At 39.5% G+C, this 20,665-nt stretch overlaps 3 protein-coding genes across 4 annotated transcripts; all 3 read right to left on the reverse strand.

The window, feature by feature from the left end:
• Window positions 1-528: 528 nt before the first annotated feature.
• On the reverse strand, window positions 529-10,473 carry LOC121766816 (zinc finger CCCH domain-containing protein 39-like). Its single transcript, XM_042163054.1, has 2 exons — window positions 10,149-10,473; window positions 529-752 (listed from the first exon to the last, which is right to left on the reverse strand). Exons 1-2 carry the CDS (start codon window positions 10,471-10,473, stop codon window positions 529-531), a joined length of 549 nt encoding a protein of 182 aa, XP_042018988.1.
• A 732-nt stretch (window positions 10,474-11,205) lies between these two features.
• LOC121768940 (UDP-N-acetylglucosamine--dolichyl-phosphate N-acetylglucosaminephosphotransferase-like) lies at window positions 11,206-14,868 on the reverse strand. Its single transcript, XM_042165555.1, has 11 exons — window positions 14,473-14,868; window positions 14,039-14,126; window positions 13,047-13,138; window positions 12,840-12,958; window positions 12,605-12,720; window positions 12,405-12,532; window positions 12,243-12,329; window positions 11,875-11,935; window positions 11,760-11,800; window positions 11,557-11,677; window positions 11,206-11,479 (listed from the first exon to the last, which is right to left on the reverse strand). The coding sequence occupies exons 1-11, from the start codon at window positions 14,820-14,822 to the stop codon at window positions 11,420-11,422; spliced, it is 1,263 nt and encodes a 420-aa protein (XP_042021489.1). The 5' UTR covers window positions 14,823-14,868; the 3' UTR covers window positions 11,206-11,419.
• A 1,715-nt stretch (window positions 14,869-16,583) lies between these two features.
• LOC121768910 lies at window positions 16,584-18,836 on the reverse strand. 2 transcript variants are annotated; one of them, XM_042165524.1, is made up of 3 exons: window positions 18,571-18,836; window positions 18,377-18,445; window positions 16,584-17,488 (listed from the first exon to the last, which is right to left on the reverse strand). In XM_042165524.1, the coding sequence occupies exons 2-3, from the start codon at window positions 18,432-18,434 to the stop codon at window positions 16,773-16,775; spliced, it is 774 nt and encodes a 257-aa protein (XP_042021458.1). In that variant the 5' UTR covers window positions 18,435-18,445; window positions 18,571-18,836; the 3' UTR covers window positions 16,584-16,772. The 2 variants fall into 2 exon arrangements, with proteins under 2 accessions (XP_042021458.1, XP_042021459.1); XM_042165525.1 differs by having other exon boundaries at window positions 16,584-17,470; window positions 18,571-18,835.
• Window positions 18,837-20,665: the final 1,829 nt, after the last annotated feature.

Here is a 20,665-nt window from a genome sequence, read left to right on the forward strand (position 1 = left end):
ATGGACTCTATCATTTACCTAATTCATTAGGCTCACGTTCAATTATAAAAATAATAGCGTCCAGATTCTACTAACTTATCACGGACGGAGGGAGTACTATATACTCCTATACTACATGAATGAAGAAATACATAAGAATTTAGTACTCCTTCCGTCTCGTACTACTCGCACATTTCCTTTTCAGCACGGAGATTAAGGAATGAGTGTGTATAGCAAAGTCAATAATTGCGGCTGTAGGTGATAATTTTTACTAAAAATGTAAAGAGTGCAAATAACTTGGGACGCCCAGAAAGGAAATAAGTGCAAGTAGTTCGGAACGGAGGGAGTACTATATACTCCTATACTACATGAATGAAGAAATACATAAGAATTTAGTAATGAACTGGGAACGAATTCCATTCCTTTATATTACTTGAATGTTACATTACAAATTGAAGATGAATCGACATAAAAGCAAAGAAACACTAACAAAATCTGTGGAGGGTTGAAAAATCCCTTGTAATTATCTTATGACATGATTATACTTCACTAATTCATAACCTCCGGCGAGAGGTGCGGTGGCGTAAGATTGTCGAGCCAATCGCCATAAATGTGATTAAGCTTCTTCGTTAGCTTCCACTTCGATATCCTCTTCTCTTCCACCGGAGCAACAGCCACCGCTGCACGGGGTGCCGGAAGTGGAGCCACGGAAGCTACTTTTCTCGCTGCATTTGTAGCTTCTCCCTCATCTATCAAACCAGAATATCTCAAATCTATTTAAACATAAAACATTGTAGGAATATTTATTCATATATGTGACCTATGTAGAGATTGGTTTAATAGTAAAGATCAAGTTCAAACATATTAGTTGGATTCTAATATAAAAGACGATACCGTGATGGATCGGTTTCGATTAAAGAATTAGAATCGGGTGTATTGATAACCCTCTTCTCTTGCCTTGCATAGATGATAAGTCTACAGAAAATCTGATGGGTTTTAAATGAAAGGGTATAAGTGAATGGATGCAACCTTTCGTGAAAAGTTGCGTATAACTTATATAAACAAATCAGATTTTCAGATTTGAATACACCAAAAATCTCTACAGAATTCTATATACAATAAAGGAATACAGAAGAATCATATTGTTATCAGATTCTTCTCCATCGAAAGAATCCGGAAAGAAAAGGCGAAAGAGACGACAATATCAACCGCAGCTTTTAGGGGAAACACCAACTCGTGGAATTCCACCCTACATCAAATAAAAGCTATGGATGGAGGTTGATAAATCATCTCTTTGATGTGGTACATGTTATGGTTGAATTAATACGAATCTAGAATGTGATTTCGGTATAGAAATCGGTAAAGAGGCTTACAGTTGGTATCAGAGCCAATCTAGATTTGGTTAATTCACCATTTAAAGTGTTCAAAAATACAATATGAATGTCTTTATTCTGTTTTGATGTTATATGATTCCGCTGCGCATTGGGTGATTGTTTCATGGAATGTTGAAACATAAAAATTGAAGGGAGAAAATCGAGTACAGAGAAAACGCCCGACCGAGCGACCAGACGCCCGGGCGTTTTCACTGGATACGTCGGTTGATGAACGCCCGGGCGGGCGATCACAGTTAAATAAAACGCCCGACCGGGCGATCCTACTGGAGTCCGAAAATGCACGACGCTCGGACGCCCGGGCCGGCGTTTAGTCGGTATAAAAATGCCCGACCGGGCAAACTCTCTGGACTCAACGATGCCGACGCCCGAGCGGGCGTTTAGTCGGTATAAGAACGCCCGATCGGGCAAACTCTCTGGACTCACCAATGCATTAACGCCCGGTCGGGCGTTCAGACGCCCGGACCGGGCAAACTCACTGACAATTCCGAGAATGTTAATTTTTTTTAATCCTTTTAAGATGCATGTAGATATTATATGACTTGTTAATCACCAAAGTGGTCTTGTTATATGATATTATGATTATGAAAAGGATGAAATGTTATTTATTGATCATGATTAAAGGATGCTATAAAATGACATGAAAGTTGATTGATCAATAACTTTATTATCTATATGCTTGGAGATCACTCAAATGTGGATCATTGTGTATAAGTTAATAAAATGAAAATGATTAATCTTGTCTACAATATCATATGTAGTATGTATACCCAAAGGCAACATTCTTATTTGATATGTGTATGATATAATTAATCATTAAAGTTTATTCTAGCATCAATGAAAGTATATGTTTTAAGTATTTCCCAAAGGTTGCTTGAATACATGTTGTTTAAAGTTTATTACAGTTATCTGAATCGGTGTTTAAAGTTCAAAGCACTAATTGTAAGCATGTATAAATGTTGCAGCTTCATCTAATATATATGCATCTGCAAACTCTGTCGTAAAGTTCAATGGGCAGAACTATAGTGAATGGTCAGAACAGATCCGGTTTTCACTGGGTGTTATGGCACTTGACCATGCCATACTTACGGAAGATGAGCCTGCGGCTATTACGGAAGAGAGCTCCGAAACGGACAAGTCTCGATATGAGACTTGGGAGCGCTCTAACAGGCTAAGTCTCAATCTTATGAGGATGACGATGGCGGAAAATTTTAAGCCATCCATGCCTAAGACAGAGAATGCAAGGGAATTCATAGAAAAGATAAAGGAGTGTTCACAATCGGAATTGACCGACAAGTCAACAGTAGGGAGCTTAATGAGTGAGCTCACTACAAGAAAGTTTGACTGGTCCCAACCTATTCACGATCATGTAACACCCATGTCAAACTTGGCAGCAAGGCTCTCGACCTTGAGAATGGAGGTTCACGAACAGTTCTTGGTTCAATTCATCATAAACTCTCTTCCTATTGAATTCGGCCAGTTCCAGGTGAATTATAACACCATAAAAGAAAAATGGGACCTTAAAGAGCTAAAGGCCATGTTGGTTCAAGAGGAAGGGAGACTGAAAAAGATGAGTGGCCAAGTTGTGAATCTAATGGGTCATGGAGGAGCAAGCACCAGTAAGGGAAAGTCAAGTAAAAGGGACAAACGCAAGGATTCTTCTTGTCCTAAAGGCCCCGAAAAGAAGATCCAGAAGGAAAGGAAGTGTTTCTTTTGTAGAGAAACGGGACACTTCAAGAAGAATTGTCCGAAAAGAAAGGCATGGTTTGATAAGAAAGGTAAACATAATAGTTTCGTTTGCTTTGAATCGAATCTTATTGAAGTGCCTAATAATACTTGGTGGTTAGATTCTGGTGCTACTACTCATGTGTGTCATATTGAATAGGGATTCAGTACGATCCAACCTATAAAAGGAAATGAACAATACTTGTTCATGGGAAACAGGATGAAGGCACAAATTAAAGGCATCGGGACCTACAGACTGATCTTAGACACAGGCTGTCATATAGACCTTAAGGAATGTCTCTATGTACCAGATTGTGCTAGAAATCTTGTATCTGTTAGTAGGTTGGATAGATTAGGATTTAAAATCAAGTTTGTAAATAGTGTATTCACATTGTACAGAAATGATTACTTCTATGGAAGTGGTACTTTGTTTGATTCACTCTACAGTTTCAATCTTGATGCAAAGTTTTCTGAATCCTTGTTTAATATTGAAAGTAGAGGCATAAAAAGTAGAGGCATCAAAGACTAGGTCACATATCTAAAGAAAAGATAATGAGGTTGGTAAAGAATGAAATTCTTCCTCAATTGGATTTTAGTGATCTAGATATGTGTATAGATTGCATAAAGGGGAAGCAAACTAAACACATAGTAAAGAAATCAGCCACAAGGAGTTCTCAACTTCTTGAGTTAATTCATACTGATATATGTGGTCCTTTTGATACACCTTCGTGGGATGGTAGAAATTATTCACCTTTATTGATGATTTCTCACGGTATGGTTATATATATCTATTGCGTGAAAAGGCTGAATCAGTGAATGTCTTGAAGATATTCATAGATGAAGTGGAAAGGCAACTAGATAGAAAAGTAAAGGTTGTGAGATCAGATAGAGGTGGTGAATTCTACGGAAAATTTAAAGAGTCTGGACAATGTCCGGGCCCATTTGCAAAGTACCTCGAAAGTAAGGGCATTTGTGCACAGTATACAATGCCCGGTACTCCGCAACAAAATGGTGTAGCGGAGAGGCAGAATAGCACTCTTTTGGATATGCTTAGATGCATGTTTTTTTCCCTCAAACACCATCACGGTGGGGGGTTAAGGCTGACCCCCAACATGTCTATATCAAAAATCATCAAAAGAACATACATCAACCAAGTCCAAAAGTGACTCGGTCCGCACGAGAGATACAAATCACAAGAGCTAACAAAGCTACTATGGTATCCCCACAGACCGGGTACTAACCATCTAACTAATGAGAAAACAAACATAACAAAGATATACATCAAAATAATAAAAAGGATGAAGGCCAAAAGTTGGCCAAATCCAAAGGAAAACAAAAACCATAAATCAAAACCGCGAACCATGTGAAGTAGTCATCCATCTCGATATCTGAATCTGAAGTTCGGATAGCCCAACTAGTCCATCCTGACGAGCGACTTCAAATACCGAGGCGTTGAATCCGCATCAAAGAAGGTGATGGCAGGGGTCTGGACCCCCTACCTGCCAGAAAATCGGTCGGTCGGTTGCCCTCTCAATAGATGTGAGAGAACATAACCTGCATCTGTGCGAGCAAAGTGCGAATGCGAGCCATGTGATGTCTCACATCCGCTGCTCCCCCGCGTCCTGAAGTGAACACCGCGACCACTGTTGCTGCATCCATCTCGACCCAAACCTGCGATGAAAACTGCATCACCAAAGTCAGCCCGTGAAGAAGAGCTAAAAGCTCCGCCTCGAAGGCCGACCCGGCTACGAGGGGCGTGCAAAAGGCACCCAGGAGGGAACCATCTGAGCCCCGTACCACTCCCCCACCGCCAGCCTGTCCCGTCGAGGTGATAAAGGCCCCATCGGTGTTCAGCTTCACCCAAGGATCGTCGGGTGGATGCCAAAGCACTTGCAGGGACCTCAAAACTCGCCGGCGAGGAGGAACCGAAGGCATGAAGTCGACAGCCGGAGTGCAACCGCGCCAGTGAAGAGGTAAAAGCACGCCCGCCGCCACCAAGATTCGCAGGTGCTGTATAACCTGCCAAATAACATGGGAGGAAGAAAAGAAATGCCGCGGTGCTTGCAGCTATTCCTCTCCGTCCAAATAAACCAGTATACCAAACAGGGAATAATGAAGCTGATGTGCAAGGCAGTGGCCCTGTGAGAGGACCTCCACCAAAAACCTAATCTAAGTGCAATATTAGTGCACGTGTGAATGTGTGTGCTAATGTAGGGGAACCAGCCATCAAATAAATCCCAAACCGATCTCGCCACAGGACTCGACACAAACAAATGCTGGAAAGACTCGACTGAAAAAGAAGAGACACAACACAGACACTTGGATGCGAGAGAGATACCACGGGTCTGAACATAACACTCAACAGGGACCCGCCGGAGGAGGAGGCGCCAGATGAAGACAGAGATAGTCGGGGTCAGCCCAACATTCCAAACAATGCGAAGTCCGAAATATCTAGGGGACCGTGTCCGGATGAGCTCCCAAGCTGAGGCCGTCGAGAACTCGCCATCGCCAGTGAGGCTCCATCGCATCACATCCCGCCTGCCCACCTCAATCGGAACAGCCCTGATAAGATCCAACACATATAAAGGCACACCATACATAGCCAAATAATCAAGCAGTTTTTCAAAATGCCAAGTATGATCACGCCAGAACCTAGAAACCTCAGCGACAGGAAGATCAGTCCCGGGCAGACAATAGGTCCTAAGGGGGCGATCCCCGACCCACACGTCGTCCCAGAAACTGATCCGCCCTTCGCCTAGGGACCATCTAATAAGACCATGCACCTGACCCTTAATATGAGTGAGCCGACGCCAAATAGAACTATCATGCACAGAGTAGGGAGAAATGAAAGCACGACCAGCATGGAAACAATACTTGCGCATAGTGAACTGCGCCCATAAAGAATCATGTGCGAGAAATCTCCACCAGAGCTTGATGCTGAAAGCTTTGATGACCTCGTGGAAACGACAGATGCCGAGGCCTCCCTCATCCAACGGCAGGCAAATCTTCTTCTTCCAGCTAACCCAGTGAATCTTCCTCTGCTCCCCAACCGTGCCCCAAAAGAACCGGGCCAAGATCTGCTCCAATTCCCTCATCCAATACTGATACGGCTTCAGGACCTGGAAGATATGAAGAGGGATAGTGACAAGGGTGTTCTTGATCAGAGCGAGGCGCCCTCCAAGAGAGAGATGTCTATGAGACCAGCTGTGAATCCGGTCCACCATCTTCTGTCGGATATCTAAAAGGTAGCCAGCCTTCAGTCCCCCCTTATAGATAGGGACACCAAGGTAAGTGAGCGGGAGGAATCCCTGCTGGAATCCACTCGCCTCTGCCACCTCAGCCGCCCAAGCATCGAACTTCTCAAAGAGGTAGAAATGACTCTTTCCCCTGTTCACCATCTGACCCGACACGGCAGAATAGTGGTCAAGACAATGAACCAGCCTCTCCACGGACTGTCTGTGCGCCCTGACAAAAATGACAATGTCGTCGGCATAAGACAGATGAGATATGGCCGGCGCGCGTCGAGCACATCTATATGCCATATCAGGATGTGTGGCCACAAGCCTGTCCAAGCTCCTCGACAGATAATCCGCAACAAGCACGAACAGCGACGGCGATAACGGATCTCCCTGGCGAAGTCCCCTCGTAGAGTGGAAGAAACCTGCCGAAGCCCCGTTCACATGCACAGAGAACCAGCATGAAGAGATACATCTCCTGACCATACTCACCCACCCCGGCGGGAATCCTATCCTCTCAAGCACCATGAGGAGAAATTTACCTCTTTCGTTGTGGATTTATACATTAAAGACTGCAACGTATATGCTTAATCGGATTCCTAGTAAGGCAGTTCCAAAGACCCCTTTTGAACTGTGGACGGGAAGGAAACCGAGCTTACGACATATATGTATTTGGGGTTGCCCTGCAGAAGTAAAGTTGTATAATCCACATGAAAAGAAGCTGGATTTAAAGACGGTCAGTGGATTCTTCATTGGCTATCCAGATAAGTCGAATGGATATACATTCTATTATCCTAACCATAGTACGAGGATAGTTGAGACGGGAAATGCTAGGTTCATTGAAAACGATGAAACTAGTGGGAGTGGTGAACCTCGTAAAGTGAACTTTAATGAAGTTCAAGACAAAGTTATTCATCCACCTATTGTTGTACCTAAAGTTGTTGTTCCTATTGAACAACATGAAGTGCATAACCCACTTGTTGAGATTAAAGATGAACCAGTCATAATTCAAGAACAGAATAATGAACCAATAGAACCTTTAAGGCGATCAGTAAGGGAACGTCGATCGGCCATATCAGATGACTATGTGGTATATTCTGTTGAAACTGAATGTGACTTGAGCATTGATGAAGACCCGATCTCATTCCAACAAGCCATGGAAAGTAACAATTCTGAAAATTGGTTAAATGCAGCAAGGGAAGAGATGAAATCTATGGGCGATAACAATGTTTGGGACTTAGTAGAATTGCCTACAGGTTTTAAAGCCATTGGTTGTAAATGGATCTTTAAAACAAAACGTGATTCGAAAGGTGACATTGAAAGGTACAAGGCTCGCCTTGTCGCCAAAGGTTTCACTCAAAAGGATGGCATTGACTACAAAGAAACCTTCTCTCCAGTTTCAAAGAAGGATTCTTTAAGAATTGTGTTGGCTTTGGTGGCTCATTATGATTTAGAGCTTCACCAAATGGATGTAAAGTCTGTCTTCCTAAATGGAGTACTTGAAGAGGAGGTATACATGAAACAACCCGAAGGATTTATGATAGAAGGAAAATAGAGTTTAGTATGTAAGTTGAGAAAGTCAATATATGGACTCAAACAAGCTTCTAGACAATGGTATATAAAGTTCAATAATATCATTGTGTCATATGGTTTTGTAGAAATCATCGTTGATCGATGTATCTATATTAAAATCAGTGGGGGAAAGTTTATTATATTAGTCCTATATGTTGATGACATTTTGCTAGCCGCAAATGACATGAGTTTATTACATGATGTAAAGAAATATCTCTCTTTGAACTTCGAAATAAAGGATATGGTTGAGGCATCTTATGTGATCGGGATAGAAATATTCTGGGATAGATCACAAGGATTGTTAAGTTTGTCTCAGAAAGGTTATATCAATAAAGTTTTAGAGAGATATAGAATGGACAAATGTTCCGCAGGATTTGCTCCAATTCAGAAGGGAGACAAATTCAGTAAAATGCAATATCCGAAAAATGAATTGGAGCGTAAGGAGATGGAAAAGATTCCCTATGCATCAGTGGTTGGGAGTTTGAACTATGTTCAAACATGTACTCGACCAGATATCACCTTTGCGGTTGGTATGTTGGGTCGATATCAAAGTAATCCCGGAATGGACCACTGGAAGGCTGCAAATAAAGTCCCCAGGTACTTGCAAGGAACCAAAGAGCACATGCTTACCTATAGAAGATCCGATCATCTAGAGGTCATTGGATATTCAGATTCAGACTATGCCGGGTGCGTTGATAGTAGAAAGTCAACTTTTGGTTATTTGTTCCTTTTAGCAGAGGGAGCAGTATCATGGAAAAGTGGAAAGCAGTCTCACATTGCTACTTCCACTGTGGAGGCCGAATTTGTGGCTTGCTTTGAGGCCACTGTTCACGGATTGTGGTTGCGGAACTTTATTTCAGGGCTTAGAATTGTCGACTCTATAGCTAGACCGCTGAAAATTTATTGTGATAATTCCGCAGCTGTCTTCTTCTCAAAGAACGATAAGTACTCGAAAGGGGCTAAACACATGGAGTTAAAATACTTATCTGTTAAAGAAGAAGTGCAGAAACAAAGAGTGTACTTTGAGCATATTAGGACGGATATGATGGTAGCGGGTCCGTTAACTAAAGGACTACCACCCAACATGTTTATTGGCCATGTTTATTTGAAAAAAAAAACATGTTTATTGGCCATGTAGAGCGTATGGGTATTATAGATAAAGCCTTGCTATTTTAGTTGTGTGCTCATGTATTGTAAAACACTCTTGTGAATTCAATAAAAGTTATGTTTCTACTTGTTTATATGTTATCATTAAAGTTTGTATACAGTATGGTTGTTTAGATAACATATGTTGTATTGAGAATTAAAGTTCATCTCAATGAAATGTTTATTCATATAAAGTTGGAATTGATTTGTGATACATGGAAGGAATCATGTCGACTAACTGATTGTGTGACCGCCATGATTCAATCAAGTCTAACTTTATAGGTATTTAAAGGATATATGAACTTGATGGTAAAGTGCGGAGAAAAGTAATTAAACCATTGAGAGCTACAAAGGTCAAGTGGGAGAATGTAGGAATATTTATACATATATGTGACCTATGTAGAGATTGGTTTAATAGTAAAGATCAAGTTCAAACATATCAGTTGAATTCTAATATAAAAGACGATACCGTGATGGATCGGTTTCGATTAAAGAATTAGAATCGGGTGTATTGATAACCCTCTTCTCTTGCCTTACATAGATGGTATAAATATGTGTACATTAAAGTATATAGAAGATGGAAAGCTGTAGAATAAAGTCTACAGAAAATCTGATGGGTTTTAAATGAAAGGGTATAAGTGAATGGATGCAACCTTTCGTGAAAGGTTGCGTACGAAAGGTTGCGTATAACTTATATAAACAAATCAGATTTTCAGATTTGAATACACCAAAAATCTCTACAGAATTCTATATACAATAAAGGAATATAGAAGAATCATATTGTTATCAGATTCTTCTCCATCGAAAGAATCCGGAAAGAAAAGGCAAAAGAGACGACAATATCAACCGCAGCTTTTAGGGGAAACATCAACTTGTGGAATTCCACCCTACATCAAATAAAAGCTATGGATGGAGGTTGGTAAATCATCTCTTTGATGTGGTACATGTTATGGTTGAATTAATACGAATCTAGAATGTGATTTCGGTATAGAAATCGGTAAAGAGGCTTACAAACATTGTTAAGAGTAAACCAACAAACAAAATCAAAACTTGAATCACAAAATCAAGAAGAAGGAAAACATTCCAAAACAGTTTATACCTGAGCTACCATGAGCAAAATGGCATCTTTCACCATAGTTACACTGCCCCATCTCCCATCTACTACAAATCCTCATCTTCCACCCGGCCGCCTGATCAATCTCACCCGCGCTCCCCATCACACCAATGCTGATAGCCGAGCTCTCCCTCTGCCTCGGCATCTCAACCTTGAGCTTCTTAGGCTGCCTTTCGTGCAATAAATTGCATTTATCCCAGTAAGGACACTCCTCCCCATTGTAATACTTCTTGCAAATCTTCATCAGCCTCTGATCATCGCCGCCCCTCTCCTTCTCCCTGATGATCTCCTCCACATGGCGCGCTTTCATTGGGCGGTGAAGTCTACTTCCCCCTTACGAGTGGGCTTCTTTCGCCCGATTTTAAAACTAGATTTTAATTATAAAACAATAATTTTAAAATAAAATAAAATAATAATTTTACAATAATCCATATTTAAAGTGAAATTCATGAATTAATAAAGGATTATATTTTGTAATATATAATCTTTCACATTAGAGCAGTAGGTTTTGCATTGCTTTAGAAAACTTATTATAGATTGGTTTCAAACTTCAACCTTAGTTGTGATTTCAATGTAGGACAAATAATTTTTTTATAGACAAGTTTTCACTCCAATCTTCCTTATGATTTTAATGTGAGACACTTGGTTTATACTCCTTTCGCCCCACTTAAGATTAAGATGACATACTTTCCTTTTTAGTTTGTCCTAAATAAGATGACACATTTATATTTTTGAAAATTTTATCTCTCCAATTAATACAGTCAACCACTTTTTCTCTCATCTATTAATCATTCAACTCTCTTTCTTTCTCCATTTATACTACACCCATCATTTCTCTCTCCAATTAAACACATTACCCAACAACTCCTAAAATCACATGCCAATAAAAAAAATGTGTCATCTTAGCCGGGTCAGAGGGGTACTTAAAAGGAGTTTATTGCTTTATGTATATAAATTTGTTTGATTTCAACACAAAATCAAAACTTAATTTAGTGGTAAATGTGTCGTTAAAAGTCTTGCGGGTTGTGGTTGGACCTATGGATTACGTAGACAAGAGATGAGAGTACATTGACTAAGGAGAAAACCGTTGAGGAAGTTGTTTGTACAATATCTCTGGCAAAAGCTGTTAGTACAAAACTTAGAAGCAAGATAAGCCTGCTCTGCAACTCTGTTTCCAGGGGATACAGTTCCTAAAACAAGCCTTGACGTATGGGGATTGCCGAGGACGAAAAATCGGGGCAACGTGGTGGAGTATATCACTTGTACCAGCCGGTGAGGAGCCACCGAAGAAAGAAGCAGAATCCACAGCATATAGCCTGCATCAAGAATATCATCAACTGAGTTACCTGGAAAACCACTAGGAAACATATAGGATAGCTAAGCGGTTGAATACCTGGAAAATTAAGAGCAGAATACAGAGGGACTTCTCTGATCTCCGCCCAAACTGCCGCAGAAATAAGTTGACAAGAGTTCCATCGTTGGTCCCTGTTAGTAGCCCAGTTTGGGGGTCGAACCTGGGAATGATGAAATAAATCAGAAATATACATGGAATATACTCAGAACTTTAACCAACGAGACAGGCAACATGAAACCTACTTTGGAAGTCGATGTCGTGGGCAAGGTATAATGCCAGCCAGCTGAGAGAGAAGAAAAAATGCATTGATCAATACATGTTCTTGTGTTTCATGTGAGTAGTGGTGAGAGAGAGAACCTGAGGAAGCGAAAGCAGAAAGTTCAACACTTGTGGAGCGAAGAATATCAGCAGTGTTTCGCTGAAATGGAAATAATTAGTGGAAAGCATAATTCACAACGAAAAGAATCTACAAACAGGAAACCATGATATTAAAGAAACAAACTCTGAATAAAAGATTCACAGGCAACCAATTAACTATGTTGAAGAAATTATCCAAAATCAAGAGGAAACCTTAGTTCATTCACATCCTTAATGAATACACACAAACACACACTATCTGATGAACAGCTGAATGAACTGCAGTTGATTTCAAAATGAACAAACTGGTCGTATACACGACTTATAATTTCAAGCAATGATGTAGGGTATGAGAGTCAGTGACACACCTAAAATGGCCTAAAATGCCAACAACAGCCATAGTCATTCCAGCAAAGTAAGTGTAAGTGTCCCCTACGAAAACTGAAGAGGGATACCTACGAAAAAGATGGAGACAGGGTTAGCAGCTGAAGACATTCAATTCTATGTTCAGAGACTACAAGCACCAGTACCAGTTAAAAGAAAGTAATGCTAAAGAAGTTGCAAGCAAGGGTTGCACAAGGTAAATGGAGAAAACATGTGCTTGCTTGTGTTCCAGATCAGTAGCTACCCCAATTTGCATGATGTTATGTATCAAGATCTGCAAAAGAAATACGTTACATTCAATTTGAGCACTTAAATTGGAATAATGAAGACAATTTTTTTGGCTTACAGCACAAGCAATAACGACTGTCTGTCCAACTTCGAGGCCATTAATACCCGCATGAATGTTAATTGAATTCGTGCAGAACACAGCCAACAACCCCATGTAGAGCTTATAAATCCACCCTAATAGCAACAAAGAAATGTTAGAGAGAAGGGAGCATGTGATACAGAATAGGCACAGCATCAATCAAGTCATGGAGTTGTTTATATAATCAAATGGTGAAAATCATGTAATATATCACCTAAATCTAAAATGTCCATTCCAACATATGGAACAAGTGGCTTTGGTATGATTATAGTTGTATGCCCGGCATAAGCCATCAACAATGGTAGAGCAGCGATAGATGGTAACACCAGTTTCCTGTCTTCAAAATTACACGATAGGAGATAAGAATCAGCCGTATGGGTCATTTTAGAAATATAGCAGGAGAGACTTATAGAAAACTCACACCCTCCAGGGTACATCAAGGACGTCATCCACAAAACCAAGCAGAGTGATGAAGCAGATTGATGCTAGTGCAGCATTGTATTCGACTAGCCACTTAAAGAAAAAAAGGAAACATGTTACTCTCACCAAAATTGGTGTATAAAACTCAGATAAAACAATGTGAAGAATGAAATGAGAAGGGAATATTCAATTTATAGGAAAAAGTAGATTGAAGAATAAAAAAAGGTCAGATGCCATGAGCTTTCATATTTTCACCACAGATTACGTTGTGAAATGTCAAAGTTGAGTTGTAATTTATTACTTGCTGGAGGATCTGCTTAAGTTTTTTGTTTAGTTCAGACTTCACACTGCTTTTCTTATATAAATCCGACTCAACTCCAGACAGACTATTTTGAAACCAAAAAATGCATCTACCAAAGAGGAGCTGGCACTCATCCTGCATGTGTCTGTCAACCACAAGCATCAAAATCTATGTGGTACTATACGCTAACCGTGTCCAAGCATTCCTATGCCACAAGGACTATAATGTTTTATAAACCTCCATATTACAAATTTATCCCTGTTATTCAAACTAGATGATGTGTGGTTAAATCTAGATACAACTGCCTATATTAGCTTCGAAAACTTGATTAATATAACTTCACCCTGTACTCGTTCTAATCATGTCTATTGAGTATATTCTCCCTTGTCCCAGGTTCATGCATTACTGCTATGGTGCTACCAGCATCAGGGTCACAATAATAGGGATTTCTGGAAGTTCTACTATCTCATCTCTGCAAAGGATTATTGTCACTTCGCACATAATTTTCTCCACTTCCATTTTAAGTTCCGATAGCATATTAAATGTACACTGAGCATTCAAAGGACTAATACAGACTACAGAGACATAGAACTTGTATATGGCGCCTAATTAACATTTTTGGGAAATTAGGTAGTTTATATGCTTTACATTAAGGTATTGGTACAGGAGTAGAAATGCAATAAAAAACTTACATTTGAATCTGCGGTGAGGTTGAAATATTGAAACAAGATAGCGACGGCTAGAAAAACTACAGCAACAACTATACCCAACGATTCAGGCCTGCATCACATTAAAAACAAGTAGTTTGATCACCAAAACCTATAACAAGTAAAACAAGAGAATCCAACATACAGTAGTACATAAGCCAATTCCAAACCATTTCAAAAAATTATGATCAAATTCAGATCAAATTCATGAAACAATTGGGAATAATCCATATTTCTATAGCGTCAATTAAAAAAAAAGCACGAATGTAATAGATATGCAGAGAATCAATCCAATCTGAATTGGGAAATTAGCGCATAATTTAGGGAAAATAAACAACAAAAGCTACTCTAAACATCACATTTCAGCTCGAAAATTCACTAAAGCCTTGAAATTATAATTTAAAGCAAATCAAACTTACACTTTAATGGATCCATCAGGGGTGCCCTTCTTGTTAATATCATACCCAAACAAATTCCTCCTCAACACATACTTGGACGCCACGGGGATCATTTTAACCGTGATTAGGAACCCTATGCCGCTGACGAAAGCACTGATCAGGATCGATCGTTTAATCTCATAATCGATCCTGTAGTGTGTGAAAATCAAGTAAAAATAGGGAATCGAGAATATGAGAAAGAATTTGAGGATTGTGGCCAATTTTGCTGGTCGAATTGGGGGTTCCGCCGCCGGTGACTCGGACTTGGGCTTCTCCGGGGCGGGCTCCGTAGTTTTTACTGTTGTTGATGTAGCTCGCTTCCTAGCTGCCATTGCTACGCCGGCTCTCTCTCTACGCTCTCTCCCTCTCTCTCTCTCTCTAGATATTTATATATGTGTATATCAACACGTATATCTCAGCGAGTAATGTTTATACACGTAGGATTTGTTTGTCATAGATGGCCCCACTGGAGATGACGTGGCATCTCACGCAAATGGAGTGAGAAAAACAGACTAGCAGTAATCATAATCACTTCAAACATCAAATGAAGTGTTATTAAACTAAGAGCGTCCACTCCACCACTATGGAGTGGACGCGGCGGACGCCGCGAAGGAGGGCGGTGGGGGCGGTAGGCGCGGCTATTATAGTGAGGGGGTGTCCGCCGCGAGGGTGGATGCGGCTGGTGGGGGGGAAGGTGGCGGACGAGGCTTCGCCGCGAGTGGGGCGAGGACGCGGCGGTGGGTGTATAGGCGCGGCTATAGCCGCGGCTATTATAGTGGTGGATATCCGCCGCGGCTATAGCCGGATTTTTTGAATTTTTTTTTTTCGTTTTTTCCTCTATATAAATATCACTCTCCCTCCTCCCCCACTCCCATTTTCACAAAATCCATATACCCACTTTCTACAAAAACACTCTCTACAAAATGCACCGAGGAGACGACGAATCACCCGACACTGAGGAATCGGGATATGACAGCAATCCATCTCAGCCGTCGGCCCATCATTCGCCGCCATCGGGATTTGGCGGATATGCTTCTCAGCCGTTGGGATTTGGCGGATATGCGGCTCCGTCACAACCTTGGAGTTGGAATCAATCTCCACCACCGTAGGCATCGAGTCCACCCCTTCCTCCATCTCAGTCGTGGAGATCCTCACCAACGCCGCCCCCTTTACATCGGAATCTGAGTCGTTCCGCTTTTGGAGATTACCGACCCAACCTAGACGCGCTTCACCAGCCGCGGTCGGGTTCCCCTTTCCAAGCCAGCCAATCTCCGATCACCGAAGCAGATCAAGACGCATTTGATACTATGCTGGGTCTGCTCAATTGATTATAAAATTTGGGGGCTATTGGAATTGTCCACTATAGTGGCGGAAATAGAATTTTGGGGCTATGGACAACAAAATTGGGGCTATAGACAAAAACTGGGGCGGGGCTATTAGGCGTGTCCGCCTTATAGTGGACACCCTAAATGAACTTTCAACATTTCCCGGATTCCCCTTAATTTTTTGTTAAATGTAGTTAGAGTTTAGTATAGCGTAAAAGCATCTTTCATATGTATGTTACCTATGGAGTATAAATGTAAGTAAACCTTTTTTATCGATTTTGACTATTGTTATGAGAATGAATATTTTGTTACAATGTATTTTGTTTATATATTTATAAAATGTTGCATTACATTTTACATTTAAGTATATATGAAAGCAAAATGAGTTTAAGTCTTCTGGATAATAGACGAGATGTGAGCGGTGTTCACAGTAGGTAACTTGTCGGTTCTCGCAGAAGAAAAACTTTTTTCAGAACTAGATATGCTTTGACTACTTATTCTGAAAGGTTGTGACATCGGGTCCGAATTTTTTTTTGATCTTGGGATATGAACGGCGTCGGAGTGGTATAGCACTGAAAGAATCAAACGGAGAGATAAGTCTTTCGTGCTATTTACTGAAAGACGAGGTCTCACTTCTCGATGATTAGTCATTTCTTGACTATTGTTATTATAAATTGAGCATAAGATAATAATTGAGAACTACTTTCACTTATCAAATGGGCTATTAGATAATAATTGAGAACTACTTTCACCTATGGAATGGGCTAATTTTAGTAGTAAAAGACTTGATAAAATTAAGAGAATTCTCCTACTAACTGTATAATGTATACATACATCAAATAACCTCACATCTCTATCATCTCTAGCGGTTGGCTACACAAAACATCTCGACCCAAATAGAATGAATTCTCAACATCAAAATACTACACAAAATTCACATTTAACACAAGCATTGCTCTAGGGGTGTGCACGGACTGAATCAGACTGAGACACGAATCCGGTCGTTGGGTTGTCGTTCCAATGCCCATCTCGCCACGCGTCTCTTGTGCCGGTTCCCACATAGTTATAACAATGATTAGCATAGTTCCAACTCCAATCACCTCCCCATTGCCTGCTCCCGTTGTTGTATTGCCACGTGTCATTGGAGTAGCCTTGCCGTCCGTTGTTATGATACCCCGACCACCCCCGCTCGTTCCATGGATCGAGATAATTAGTGGATGAACAAGCAGCCGGGGCCACTAAGTTCTCTTCCCCATCACCCCAGCCTACGGTAGCAAAAACATTGTCCGGAATGGCAGAATCGCCAAAGATCACGACAGGATCGTGATAGTGATCTTCCTCTGTCTGGGGACTCACAGGCAGGCTCACGACATCTGGCAACAGCATCTCGGGATCATTGTCTGAATCCCAATTGATCTTGTCAATGTAAAGATCGGGATCAGGCAGTGATACGTGACAGGATAAGCCGTTTTTGTTGGCCCAGTATCGTTTCTTGGCGTTGCTGAATGCTTCCTCGCCTGCAGAGTCGTTCCACTCCATCACCTTGTCGTATAAGTGCATAAATCTCTTCATCTGCAGTAATGTCTCCCAGTCCATCGATCCAACCACTTTGCAGAACTCTTTCTCCCACGCGGGGATCTTAGGCTGCCAATACCCTGCAGAGAGCAGTGGCGCTGAAAAGCAAATCAAACACAAGGGAGGACTCAAAGCAACAGCACATAGAAATGCAAAGAACCTCAATAACAAGAACTACTTCACGGAAACATCCATTGATAAATACTTAAGTGGGAGAAATAAAACGTGAGTAACAAACGTGTATGGAATCGATTAAGCAGCACAAAGACAATCAGTTAGAAGCTATGCTGATACAGACATCTATGCTATTAGCATCCAGTCGACAATACACCAAAAGAGAGATGACAAATAATCTTATAGAAACAAAAGGAACACAATAAGACAACCAGTTAGAAGATAATGCTGATATAGACATCGATTCTATTACCATCTCGTCGACAATTCACCAAAAAAAAGACGACAAATAATCTTATAGAAGCAAGCAAAATCACGCGAGTCGATGAAGGAGCACTGTACTAATTCACACCGGACAAGTAATTTAACTACCAAGTCATTTCCATTCCTACAAACTCGAGCGATCAAGCTTGCAATTTTCCCATCACGAGACGTATTATCGCTCGTGCTAAAAAGTAAAAACCATACAAACATTAGGAGACTCATTACATCATCTAATCCTGCATTTAGATGTTGGCTGCATTAGCCATTAGGCCTATCATCACCTAAGACGAACAGAACAACACCACATTTAGAAAATAAACAACCAAACAAAAAGTCCTAAAACAATGAGACCAAACAAAAAGTAAAATAAAATGAAAATTGAGCAAGGCTCCAAACACCGTCAAAGCATCAAATTCTGTAATCGGCAAAAAAAAACCCACTTTTTCAACAATTGTGGAAAAATTCAAGCCATTGCAAAAACAGACAGTGAAAAATAGTTATTAATTCAATAAAAAATAGTAACAATTAATAAGGAATTTCAGATATACCACGCGGCGGCTTCTTGTTTTGTGATCTTCTCTGACTAGTCCTCCTTCTACCTTCCATGATCACAATCTCTGGGGGAAAAAAGCAACCAAGAAATTAAGTTAGTAAATTTAGCAAAAAAAAATAGGGAAAAAGAAGAAAAATCAGTAGCAAAAGGAAAGCGTTGATTTGGGGTGAAGATTGTGGTAAAGCATACAATTTGGGAACTGGGTTAGTCGAAGAGCTTTTGTGACAGTCGTATTTGAAGAAACAGAGAAGAAAACAAAGGGAAGAATAAAAGAAGAATATATATTTTGTCTTGGAAGGGTAAGAAATCAGAGAGGAACAGAGATTTAATTGTAATGGAGATTTTGAAGGTAGGTTTGGTTTTCGGCAGTGAGCATAAATAGAAAAACTTTAACAAAATATGCTAACTTTGATGATAGAATAAAAAGGAAAATGAAAATTATGTCATCCAATTAAGGATGCTTCTCTGTCTCTCTCTCTCACACACACACATACACATTTGCCGTTGTGAAAATTGGTGGTTTTGATTCTAAAATATTCAACTTAGCTTCAATTACTATTTTACTTATTGTTCATATATATGTGTTGGATCAACTTTGTTTCCGACTCACTACGTAGTACGGACTAAGTAAATTTTGTTGGATTAAATTTGTTTCCAACTTACAAAAATAGTCTAGTCTCATTTAGATGTTTATCTTTATTTCCTATTTTCACTTTAGCGTTTTACCCACATGGTCTATCTCTCTATATAATAAAAGAGCCTATTTCAGAATTTCGGAAAAAATCAAAAATAAAAAAAATCCCCCAAAAATACTAGCAGTTTTTTCCAATATTTTAATTTTTTTTCTATTTTTTATAGCTGGATTTCAATAAATTGTAATATTAGGATTTTAATTATATATTTTTCGTATTTTCGGATGTGTAATTTTCGTGGTTTTTAATGATTTTATGAATTATTAGTATTAATTTAATATTTCAATGAAATATTAATTGAATTTGTTGGAAATAAAAATAAAAAATGAAATTGAATGAATAGTTAAGAGATGGAGGGTTGCAGGTGATGTCTCTTAGTTAAGAGATAGATAAAAATTGCAATGAGGCCGATGAATAGTTAAGGATGAGAGGTATTGAGACATGGATGTGGATGACCTAACTATTCATAGGTAGCACTATTTCATTTCAATCTAATTTTTTTCCAAACTAATTTAATTTAACTTGACATGGAATATTATTTTAAAAATAATATTCATATATTTTATAGAAAATTATGAAAATTACATAATTAATATATTTAGTGAGATAGTGTTTCTTTGGTATAAGAGAAATTTACGTGGTGAATAGTGTTTCTTTGGTATAAGAAAAATTTACGTGGTGAATAGGTATTTATAGAAGAGTTTATGATAATTAGATAATAAAATATTTTTTAAGAAAACGGGCATAAAACTTTAACATCTGAGGAATTGGAAAATTTTTATTTTTTGATATTTTTTAATTTTTTTGATTTTTTTAAAAAATAAATTAAAATTAGTAAATTCGATGCCCACTCGTGGGTCGGTGAGTGGGCATCAACACGCAATGCCAACTCGCCACGTGTTGGAGAGTGAGGGCGTGGAGAGTTGGTTCGATAATATCTCCCCCAAAAAGATTTTTTGAGACCAATTGGTTGCAACTCGATTTCTTAGCCATCTTGTCTTGGCGAGACAAGATGGAGATGGCTAAGAGCTGGGTTGCAGATGCTCTAATAGAGATATGGAATAAAAGTAACTAAGTATGAGGTGGGAGAAAAAGTGGCTAAAATATGAGAAAGAAACTTTTCATTTTTAGAAATGAGACTATTTTTTGTATACATAAAAAAATGGTAAAATATGACTATTTTTTGTAGACGAAGTGAAGTGAGTACTATTCCACTAACTTTATCTCACTCACATTTTCATCAATCCACTTATAAATGTTTCATTTATTTATTTTTTACATTATTTTTGGCAATGAATCACATGTTCCACTAACTTTATCTCAGTCACATTTCATTATAAAACTAATGAAGTACTCCATAAAAGTTGGACCTTCCTTCCACTAACCATTTCCACTAACTTTCTACTAGTACATTTTTAAAACTAATGCCCGATCAAATTTGCCTTTATATTAATGAACGGAAGGAGTACAACCTCTGTCTCCAAATAAAATAGCACTCCAATACTTTGTCATTTTAGTATGTTAATCAATAAAAAATGGAGTACTATATTTACTTTTTTTTCAATTTTAATACTCCCATGTCCGCCATTAGG

The sequence above is a fragment of the Salvia splendens genome, chromosome 15 (assembly GCF_004379255.2).
Source record: "Salvia splendens isolate huo1 chromosome 15, SspV2, whole genome shotgun sequence".
Lineage (NCBI taxonomy): Eukaryota > Viridiplantae > Streptophyta > Magnoliopsida > Lamiales > Lamiaceae > Salvia > Salvia splendens.

Bases quoted from the DNA above. Each gene is read 5' to 3' on its own strand.
- LOC121768910 (XM_042165524.1), bottom strand. From the start codon at position 18,434: ATGGAAGGTAGAAGGAGGACTAGTCAGAGAAGATCACAAAACAAGAAG. The intron at 17,489-18,376 runs GTATATCTGAAA...TTTGCTTTTCAG, and splicing joins AAACAAGAAGCCGCCGCGTG to CGCCACTGCTCTCTGCAGGG.
- LOC121766816 (XM_042163054.1), bottom strand. From the start codon at position 10,473: ATGAAAGCGCGCCATGTGGAGGAGATCATCAGGGAGAAGGAGAGGGGC. The intron at 753-10,148 runs GTATAAACTGTT...ATGTTTAAATAG, and splicing joins TTTTGCTCATGGTAGCTCAG to ATTTGAGATATTCTGGTTTG.
- LOC121768940 (XM_042165555.1), bottom strand. From the start codon at position 14,822: ATGGCAGCTAGGAAGCGAGCTACATCAACAACAGTAAAAACTACGGAG. The intron at 12,959-13,046 runs GTGAGTTTTCTA...TTTTGAAGACAG, and splicing joins CTTGATGTACCCTGGAGGGT to GAAACTGGTGTTACCATCTA. The intron at 11,801-11,874 runs GTTCTCTCTCTC...CTTCTCTCTCAG, and splicing joins TTCTGCTTTCGCTTCCTCAG to CTGGCTGGCATTATACCTTG.